This window comes from Triticum aestivum, chromosome 3D (assembly GCF_018294505.1).
Source record: "Triticum aestivum cultivar Chinese Spring chromosome 3D, IWGSC CS RefSeq v2.1, whole genome shotgun sequence".
Taxonomy (NCBI): Eukaryota; Viridiplantae; Streptophyta; class Magnoliopsida; order Poales; family Poaceae; genus Triticum; species Triticum aestivum.
This window is the reverse complement of record NC_057802.1, coordinates 423,597,429-423,608,234: the sequence shown is the minus strand read 5'-3', so window position 1 is coordinate 423,608,234 and position 10,806 is coordinate 423,597,429. Positions and strand designations below refer to the sequence as shown.

Below are 10,806 nucleotides of genomic sequence, written 5' to 3'. Positions count from 1 at the left end.
GATGTGGAGGGGCCGGTGTTGTGGTGTGGAGTTAGCTGAGTGTGGTTGCCTTTATATAGCGGGTTCTGGTGAGGCCAGGCGTCTGGATGCGTCAATGTGCGGTGCCGGAGTGGATTTCTCGGCCGGTGAGCAACGACATTGAATGGGCGCGGTAGATATCCATCCCGTCCCGTCCAGTCACGCATCTCCGGCATTGAACAGGCGCGGACACCGAAGACGCGTCGTGGGCGGCGCCCTAGCCGGTGCGCCGCTTCAATGGCGGAGGCAGTGAGAGATCGTGTCCGCCCTGAGCCGTCTTCAATGTTGAGCGGCGCGTTCTACAACAGCATGAATACTGGCAGTTGGCGCCGAACGAGAGCACGCGCGGAAGGGGGAGGGGTTTTTGATGGGCCAAGGTAGTCAGAAAACGGACTTGGGATCGGTCCGGACTTCCACAAACCTCCCCATGCTCGTCTCTGGTTTGTAGAAGAAATCGCGTCCGATCCGCTGTGCAGACCGATACAAGTCGGCGTTGGATAGCTTCCGCAGTCCGGGCATGAGGTTTACTAGTCCACCTTGAAGATGCCCTAACAAAACCTTCGTCGTGCAAAAGCAACAATGAGTGGGTGATGAGGGGACGTATCAGGTGATACCAACACTAACATGCTCCCATGCTCACACTTAAAAATAAAATAAAATTAAGTGTGTCAAAAAATTCTAATTTTTTTTCACACACTTAATGGAATTCAACAAGTGATCATGCAATGAGCTCACGGAATAATGGAATCGATACACCGAATTCATGAGTTCACTTCACATAATAATTTAGACACTTCCAGTCTATCTGAGAATATGGAACTTGTTTCCACTTACAAAATGAAGGACATGATAGAGCTATATACACAACGGGCTCTCACAGGTTATAGGCCTCCAAAGAGGAGGAGGCCGTCATTCATACTCTGTAAAGCAGCAACCGGACCGAGGCAAAAGCATACTGCACCACCACCAACCGGATCACGCATCCTCTTCCATCTTCTTATTGGCTAGCTGTGGTCCACCTTCATCCCAGTTCTTTCTGGAGCATCCCTGCTCTGGCCATGATGTAAGGTTCATCTACGCAATTTACCTACACATACAGAGTAACACAGCAGCAACTAAATTTGCTGGGGTTTTCGACGTCAACTCATTTTAATATGCTCAGCCCTGACTGAGTTGGTGTGACTGCAAGTCTCACGACACTGTCCGTCCATAGCATATAGAGGCAATGTAAAGATTCTTGGCCCATTTCTCCTACAAAAGGACAACCATATGACTATATTAGACCGGTGACTGAGTTGGTGTTTGAGCGAGAAAAATAGCTCTGTAGCAACAACAGTACGGAATAATAAATCCTGGCTGAAAATACTACCCTGTCCTCAAACATGCAATTGCAAATGCAGATCAAAACAGAACCAGATGACAGCTATTAACTTCTTAGTTAAGAAGTTATCATATTACTTATGAAAATGCACTAAAGAACAAATGATATGGTCCTACCTTCACATGGAAATGCAGATCAAAACAGAACCTGATGACAGCTATTAACTTCTTAGTTAAGAACTTATCATATTACTTGTGAAAATGCACTAAAGAACAAATGATATGGTCCTACCTTCACATGGTTGCTTGGGAAAGTGGATGTTCTAAGAGTTTCTTGTGTCTCGTCCGTCAATTTTCTTTTGGGAATGCTCAATATAAAAGCAGCTTGATCACCAGTGGCTGCTGTAGAAGTTATTCTATATCCATTCTCCCATCGCCGGTGAATACCTTCACTAGGATAAAGAAAATCCAATTCTACCACCTGCATTACATATCAGAGGAATGAAGTGGCAATAATATTATTTTGAACAATGGGATTGTATAATTCATATTTAACTAATGGACAATTTTTAATCAATTGCCAATTACCTGTTCAGAATATCCAGAGTTCCTTGACATAACTACACCCCAGCGGGTCCCTGCTGTAGTCATTGATGTAACATGAAATCCTTCTTTCCATTTCTTGTTGATCCACTTGAAGGGGAATGATTCACTGACTTTGTAAGACTGTTGAGTGTAAGGGGTTCCTAGAAAGAGTAAATGACCAGTCTCGATTAACCCCACTAATAGCTAATATCAACAAGAAGGAACACTTGAACTGGAAAACAGGGCATTCAATATATCGACAAAACAGTCAGCTCTCTACCATTGAATGGAAACGCCAGCAAAATTTTAGGAAGCAGAAGCAGGACAAATAGTTGAATATGGATTGACCTTTCCAAATAAATATAATAAATGATAACCATTCGGCAAAACAATAAATTCAACAAACCTTTTGACATGACCACCAAGGAACTTCCATTTGTTGCTCCTGCTATGGCACTGATGTAGTAGTTATTTTCCCACTGCTCCATAATCCAGTCCTGGAGTACATAAAAAATTGGCAACTTAGGAACCCGAAATAAGAAAGCAGAATGCTCAAGAGTCATTAATATACCTTATGAAGGAATATTTGCGAAAGTTCGTAAACTTGGGATGTGAACCCAGTTCCAGCGTCCATAATAAGGGCCCAAAGGTTTGCTGAAGATGCTACCGAACTAATAAACAATCCATCTTCATTCCCTTTCTCTATGTGTTGATGAAGTCGGGCTTCTGCTACATTGTAATGGTATCTGAGAGGGAGAATAACAAGGACGTTACTGGAAGGGGGCACTTTGAAAACCATGGCTTATGACTAGATAAGTAGCTGGAAACAATATAATGTGCTTGACTGCTATTTCTTAGTAGCGCAATTGTGCAAATTTATTATCCACCAAACCTTGACATGAAGAACATAAAAAACTCGCAAAAATCTTGTCTGAAATAAGTACAAGCTTGCCAAGTTGAGTATAATCATGTGCAGCACGTGCCTACTCTGAAGTTGGAATTATTTACAAACAAATTTTAGGTTATCCATCACACACAAAATGCTAAAAAGTAGAACAGATTGTGGCAACTGGCGAGTGAAGACTCATAACATGTGCAACCTATAAAGCCATGATATACTGTGTTACCTCTGTTTCATGGGCCTCTTAGCATTATATACTGAAATCCACTGATTTGCTGGGCTTCCCAGTCGAACTTTCTTCCTCGGTTGTTCATCTTCATCATGACTTCCTCTTCCTCGTTTTTGTCCAGCCTACATATGAAAAATAACCAAAGGTCAAACTAAACAAGCTCCTTCAATGAGTAATGCATCAACTAAGATTGTAGGACGAGTATGAAATCAGATCTATAAAAAACAAACCTTTAGAGCACCATCGATTCTAATAGGCCTCAAATGCTGGGGCTCAATCAATTCATCAAAGAGGGAAATCAGCTTTGGGTAGTTTGGTTCTTCATCAAATTTCATGTTTGTCACGGTTTCCAGAAAAAGTTTAAAAGGAGGTGCGCAGTAACAGCACATCAGATCTGGAGAGATAGACATTTTCTTCTTGCAAACAAGAAAGCTCTTGTTCTCCCCCTGCACATCATTTAGCAGAGGTCAAATACATATGTTCACATTACACACACACACACACACACACACACACACACACAGAGAGAGAGAGAGAGAGAGAGAGTCATAATGAATGGGTGTGTATGCCATCCACAATCTCAATTAGTCCCTCCGTTTCAAATAATTGAAGTTTTGGGTTTGTCCTGAGTCAAACTTCGTTAAGTTTGACCAAGTTTATAGAAAAATATATCAACATCTACAACATCAAATTTACGTCATTAGATTCATTATAAAAATTATTTTATAATATGTATATATATTTGATATTGTAGATCTTAGCACATTTTTTTCAGACTTGGTCAAAGTTAAAAATGTTTGACTTTGGACAATCCTAGAACTTCAATTATTTCAGAACGGAGGGAGTAGGTAATAACAAATTAATTTCACTTCACCCAACATGCATGTAAGTGGGCAGAATACATAGTCCAGGAGGTATGATCCAAACCAATCTATCCAAAGAAAAAGAAAAAAACCTGATAGCCTTGCCAAGGTAATCTTCCTCTGAGTAGAAATATCAATGTATATGCTAGTGATTCCAGATCATCCCTTCTGCTACCAGTACGGCCCAAATGAGCATGCACACTAGCATATCTTATTGTGCCCCTGTCCAAAAGAAGGTAACAACTGGTCAATCACAAAACTGATTGGAAATAAAAAATGATTGATCCTTAGATAAAAACAAACCTAAAAATATCAGGCCTCTGATCGTAGTCAACATGTTGTCCAGATGATGTTTCCTTCCATCTCGATGCTGGCAGTTCAAATGGTAGGAGTGAGTACTTGCTTATATTAGATATATTATACAGTTAAGGTGGAGAATGCTATGCAGAATCCTTATGTGTTGTGTGTGAAAATTTACTCAACTACTGGCAAAGAATAATGAATTATCTATCACAAGAAATTTGCTATGACATACCTAACCCAAGGTCAATCAAAAAAAGCTTCTTCTCATCAGGTGATCCAGGTTGTCCGAGTAGAAAATTCTCTGGCTTAACGTCTCCATGAACAAACCTGCAAAATATTTCAATAGAAAATATATAAATCTGGAAAGCTGCATCTCAAAGCCAATTCAGTAGGACATTGGTTACCCCTTTGCATGAAGTTTTTCAAGGATAGATATAGCCTCTACAGCGATGCAAGCAACCATACTTGGAGTCATCCTGATCCAAACATTAGTTATCACTCAGCTGTTCTGATTTAAAAACAGATATGACAGAAACACAAAGCAAATAAGTGTATCCATCTTACGTTTGCCCTAGAGAATTCCAAACATCCCAAAGGCTAGGGCCTAGTATATCCATTACCTGAAACAGCAATATAATTCAGCTTGTGGTAACAATAGAACTTTCTCAAACGAATTAGATAACGTTTATATAACTAACCAGCACATAATAGTCCCCTTGACGGCCTTTGTAGTGAACCCACGGTACACCATAACATCCGTTCAGAGAGCTTAAAAAATGCACACAAAAACATCAGAATTAGTGGGGAAGTAGTTTGGTGGGGCAAATAATAAGATTAGTTCTTCTAAGTAGTGAGCAGCGACGATAAGAAAGCCTTCTTTACATTTCAATAGATTAGAATACTGCCAAATCAATTTTAAAAACTACAAATGAAAGCAAGTTAGCATGTACTCATAAGCATTCACTATTTGGTGCCCTGGGTTATATACAAAATTTAGTGCAATTACGTGATAAAGGACAGACCCAGTGCATAGAAGCTCCCACACAAGGTGGGGTCTGGGGAGGGATTATAGGAACCTAGTCTTACCCCTGCAAAGTGCAATGCAGAGAGGCTGGTTCGAACCCAGGACCTCTTGGCACAAGTGGGGAGGACTTCACCACTGCGCCAGGCCTGCCCTCAGTGCAATTACGTGATGACAAAAGAAAATCTTGGATCCAAAAGATAACTGAGAATCTTATAATATGCAAAATAGAAAAAAAAACGTTTCATGGTACAGTTATGTATAATTCTCATGATTTCCAATATTCTTCTGTAAGAAGATAGACACACTTAGCTTATTATAATGTAATTACCTATAAACCTGCCACTCATATGGAGGGCCATAATTGCACCCCTTACTGTTGCGGTGCTCAAATTTCAAAGCAACCTGCAATGAGAGAAGACAACACTCTTACCATCATTATATTCAAATAGCAATTTTTGAAGGCAAAAGGAAAAAGCAGTAAAGATAAACCTCATAAGCATCTGGTCCAGTGCGCTCTGTTCCACCAGAAACTCTTCTCCCAACATAAACCTGCCCAAAACCACCCTTGCCCAATTTCCTCTCTACCTTGTATTGTGGAGAATGGCCTACTTGAACCTGCAAATGGTAAAAAAAAATACATATTTTACTGGATGACTTGCATTTCAAAATTTGCGAACTTGTAATACACAAAGAAAACTTCAGACGAGCTTTAGAGTATGTTTGATTTTAGCCCAAGTTTGCCCTACCACATACTTGGCTAGCCAGAATTTTCGTCAAACTTTTCCTTGCCCATGATTTGGCCAACATTGGCAAGCAAAATGAACTGGAGTTGCCATAGAGGGAATTTGGAAAGCGAACATCTTGGCAACTCTAGTTCGTTTTGCTTGCCAATGTTGGCATCCAAATGATAAATTATCTTGTTATAAATGAAATATGGTTCAGGTGGAGTGATTTCAGAAAAATGTAAATGCCTGCCTGTCTGCCAGAATGCAAGGTATATACATTAGACAGAGATTTTAAAAACAAGGATAAGCTTGAATGTGCATGTCATACTTTATTACTAGATGCAAAAAAAAGGTGATACTCAAGTTTTAGAGTGCTCTATAAGTGGATGATGGATATGGGTTGCCTATCCTTTATATTTACGACATTTGAGGGAGCTTCCAGCTCAGGCCAGCAAGCCCCTGGAACCTTAAGCTTCCCAAAAGAGGTTGCAGCTTCTCGAGCCCCTCAGGCCATTTCCAACGCACAGGCGCTTGTTTGGACGCTAGAGGGATTTTTCCCCACAAATTTATGTTAGCGTCGATCGTAGAGTCTTGAATTCCAACGCTGATCGCAAATTATAAGCGCTACATGGTAACGGTAGCGCCTGCCCCTCCAATAAAATCTGAGTAAGTTAAGGCAAAACAGATATTGAAGGATATAGTTAGCGTCGCTGCTAGTGCCTGCCTCCGATTAATTAGCTCATGCAAAAAAAAAAAGGTGGTGCGCCCGATGGCTAATTTTGAGTTGACGCGAGAAGATTTCCCAACATCGGATGGGAAACAGGAGAAACTAGCGGGATCTCAATCCTAGTGTCCGCTGTTAGCGCCTGCATTGTAGATGGCCTCAGAAGACAAAGCCCAACTGTATGGAGAAGAGAAGAAAAGGCCCCCTCTGTATGGAAAACCTTAAGCACTTCTCTATATTGACAGAGGGTCTCAGCTCTTGGCCTTTGATAGATCTCATGAATTTGGATATGAAATATCTCACTGGATCTGTCCTATTAATGCATCCAACCAAATAAGTCTTGTCCTGTTACAAGCAGTCCACCTAAATTTCTTCTTTAGTTACATTCGCCCAGTTGGGCCAACGCTTTAAAATCGCAGATTCACTTGCATCTAAACAAAACTTGGGTTATATTAAACTATGTTGGGTTCAAATTAGTACTCCCTCCGTCTAGGTGTGTAAGTCACCTTACGAAAACCAAATAATCCCAAAACATTTAGGCACGGTACATTAACTCCCTCCTTGTTTCTTGCTTTGTGACATATCAACCAATAAGAGATGTGGGCCGTGCATGTTTTCAATGACTTGAGACTACCAAACATGACATGCAGTGGTTAGTTCATTGCATGCAATGCTATTAATTAGCAAAAAGACATTAAGTTTTCTCATTTTCCTCTCCGCCTTGGTCGCGGTGCACAACGTAAGATGACTTACACACCTAGACGGAGGGAGTACTGTTTTACTTCAATGCATGTGAACCTACAGTGTTAAAGAAAAGAGCAGCTTGCATGATATAAAGCCAATGTTGAAGTTCGAAGCAGCTACTTGTTGTACTGACATACTAGGTGATAGTTGAGTAAAATGTCACCTCCATGTAAGCATCTTGGGTTATCTACTGAGAAATTCAATAAAAAAATGTCCCCTCCATGTAAGCATCTTGGGTTATCTACTGAGAAATTCAATCTAATATATCATTCAAAAGAAACCCCAGACAGAACATAATTGCAGGCTGATGAACCTGCCCTGACAGCAGGGCACTTAGTTGCCACAATTAATCACTCCCACCATCCGTTTATTTAGGGCCCAACCCCAAATTTCATTTTCTGGATTTTTTAGGTCTAATTTCCCAAGCACTATTACTCCTCCATCTTTCATGGCGCACATTCCCTCCCATCCCCTCTTCATATGGAATGTGTAATTAATGTTAGCATGCAGACTTTAGCAATCCTTGATTTTGATTGGGCATGCAGGGTAGAAAAGGAAGGAGAGGAAAATCTCATGCAAGGCATGCCCAACATGCACCACGGTGTTAGCGCAAAGAATTAACACAGTGGGAGGCGAGCAGCTTAGCGCATTAATCAGATGCTTCGCATGAGGTTTTCATAGTACCCAGAACAAAGCTGCCGAGGGGAATTGAGGGAATCAGTTGGCCAAATTATAATCCCTATATAATTGCTCCAACTTTCTTGCTATACATTGGTATGCAAGATTTGAAAAGTTGGCCCTAAATAAACGGATGGAGGGAGCAGAACATGCGTCCCCGATGGATCCGATTTAACTACTACTATTTCCTACTCCCTCCGTCCCATAATATAAGAGCGTTTTTAACAGTACACTAGTGTCAAAAACACTCTTATATTATGGGACAGAGGGAGTACTATTCAGGTACCTGATATTAAGGGAGAGAACTCCTCACATGAAAAAAAGATACCCATCATTTCTAATGGTGTTCACAACGAAAATAATAATTCATACGCGATTTTCTCTTCCTCCACATGGATCAGCACGCTTTCGTTGCAATTTAGAAACAGATGTAACCAGAGCTAAGAAATGCAAGTATCAATATCAGCATACAATTGGCTGGTTCACATGGAGCAATAGAAAAATTACAAGTAATGCCAAAATAAGTGCGAGGACAAGGAAAATGTAGTTGATTTTTTTTCAATTACATCTTGTTTTACGGTCTTCACTACCTTATAAATAGGAGTGGGCAAGGCACAGTTCGTCCACGCATCCCACCTCCCTTTCCACGCCTTACTTTAAATATCTCTAAGCTAAATAAATGAAACACCGTGAAGCATGACACGGAGCACAGAGGTGTACGCCAGCATAGGCAGAAGTTGCATGAGTGCGACGGGCGTAGGTAAAGTCTGAGGCGGGCAATACCAAAGCAAGTGCATTAGCTAGTTATTCTACATATTTTAGTCCAAAATTCCAACACAAATAGCTCCATATGGACTACCATTTACAGACATAACTCTTTTTTAGGGAACCGTTTATAGACATAACTGATAAAGCTGTATCATGATAGGATAGGCCATGTCAAACCACGACAAAATATAAGATTTGTCGTTATCTTCTAAACCCTGACACCACAAGGAGAGCAGCAAATCAAAACACACAAAATAGTATCAGCCATAGTGCATTCGAACAAATACCTTCTCTGGGACTGGAGATGCATCATCTTCACCACCACCGATCTTGTCAGGACTCACGCCATCCATCTTGACAGCCTTACCAGCAAATTCCTCAATGCGCTGTGGACCTCCACCAACAGCAGCTCCAGGAAGAACTTCAAAAGGCTGGTCTGGATCCAAGTCAATCACAGGAACACCTCTCCCTCTTCCTCCTGCCCTTCCCCTTCCTCGCCCTCCACCTCTCCCACCCCTTCCTCTGCCACGCCTTCCCGCCACCGTAGGCGCTGCCACTGGCAAGTTCTCTGCTGGGTCCTGTACGTCGAGATCCTCAACCTTCCTCGACTTCAACCGGGATTGTCGGACTCCACTACGCAACTCTGGCATCCTTTCTCCCCATGCACTTCCTACCACATACTAATCTGCCACACGAAATCAACAAGAGCATGGGTTAGCACAAACATACTACATTCTACCAGCGAGCAATCAAACATAAATTACTGCTCAAAACATGAAATCCCACATCCAGGATAAAAAATATATTTATCTAGCCTGCAGAAAAGCAGTTCTCCTTTCTACTACTCCATAACCATCCAGAACACCTGCACAAGGTCACGGCCCTTGTTCTTCTACGGCCACAAATCTAGGATTCGGCAACTGAGGTTCCCCAAACAGTCCTCATCCCCAAATCCTATCCCGATCTCCTCGACACAGATTTCTCTCACCAGAACCGATCAAAACCTGGACCCAACACCCACACAAGCGTCGCCGCGTCATCAGGACGAACCCGATCGCCCCCGAAAACCGTGGCCCAAGCCAGCCGCCGCCACAGGAACACGCGCAGCAACCCAAATATGCGCCACGGAAACGGGGAGATCGGCGGGCGCCGGAACGACCGCCTCGCGATCGGACGCGACGGACCGGAAGATCGGTCTACCAGGACTCCAGGAGGCGATCGCCCGCGCCCGCAGCCGCCGCCGCCGACCCGGGAGGCAATCGGCGACGCGCGCGGCACCCGGCGATCGGGGCGAGGGGGGGAAGACGGGGACGGGGAAGGTACGGAGTGCGGGACCCGGCGCTCACCTTGGGGGTGGAGACCGAGCGGCGGCGGCGGCGATGAGGAGGCGGCGGGGAGAGGGGGGGTGTGGGGAGTTTGGTGTTTGGTGCCCCGCGGAGGCGCACACACATACACGCACGCCGCTGTGGCTGTCTGGACTGGAAGGGAGAGGAGGAGGCCTTGGCTTTTTGAAGCCTTCGCGTTTTGCGTGTTTTTTTTTCTCTCGTTCCAAATGTGTTCCCTCTGTCAGTCAGTCGCTTGGGTGGGAGGCAGGGGCCGAGTGCTCACGCGTGCGTGCTCCGGCTGGATTTAAGGGACAGGATTAGCCTCGGGGGAGTCATGGATAACGTGGTTTGCGCGGTGGGCCCGGAAGGTGTCTACTGCTAGCATCTCAGCGAGATTTTTCGCTTCTGAGCTCGAAGTGTCGTGGAACGTGTTGCTGCCGCCTTTGGTTTTGAAGAGGAGTTTGTTCGGTGTTTGGGAGCGAAATGGCACTCCTTTGTTTGCTCTTCCTTTTTCTTGCACACCTCCCTCATAGCCGCTCTCAAGGCTCTACTCTTGGTACACATGACCACTGCGTGGTATTCATTTTCTGTCCCATGCC

The 10,806-nt window shown here is 43.2% G+C and overlaps 1 protein-coding gene across 2 annotated transcripts; it reads right to left on the bottom strand.

Annotated features, from left to right (window-relative positions):
* Nucleotides 1-744: 744 nt before the first annotated feature.
* On the bottom strand, nucleotides 745-10,487 carry LOC123079325 (casein kinase 1-like protein HD16). 2 transcript variants are annotated; one of them, XM_044502079.1, is made up of 17 exons: nucleotides 10,229-10,487; nucleotides 9,170-9,567; nucleotides 5,733-5,858; nucleotides 5,572-5,645; nucleotides 4,918-4,987; nucleotides 4,784-4,839; nucleotides 4,624-4,695; nucleotides 4,452-4,546; nucleotides 4,220-4,286; nucleotides 4,009-4,138; nucleotides 3,284-3,499; nucleotides 3,051-3,175; nucleotides 2,495-2,669; nucleotides 2,330-2,420; nucleotides 1,927-2,084; nucleotides 1,631-1,819; nucleotides 745-1,269 (listed from the first exon to the last, which is right to left on the bottom strand). In XM_044502079.1, the coding sequence occupies exons 2-17, from the start codon at nucleotides 9,530-9,532 to the stop codon at nucleotides 1,210-1,212; spliced, it is 2,067 nt and encodes a 688-aa protein (XP_044358014.1). In that variant the 5' UTR covers nucleotides 9,533-9,567; nucleotides 10,229-10,487; the 3' UTR covers nucleotides 745-1,209. The 2 variants fall into 2 exon arrangements, with proteins under 2 accessions (XP_044358014.1, XP_044358015.1); XM_044502080.1 differs by having other exon boundaries at nucleotides 1,259-1,546.
* Between the last annotated feature and the right edge of the window lie 319 nt (nucleotides 10,488-10,806).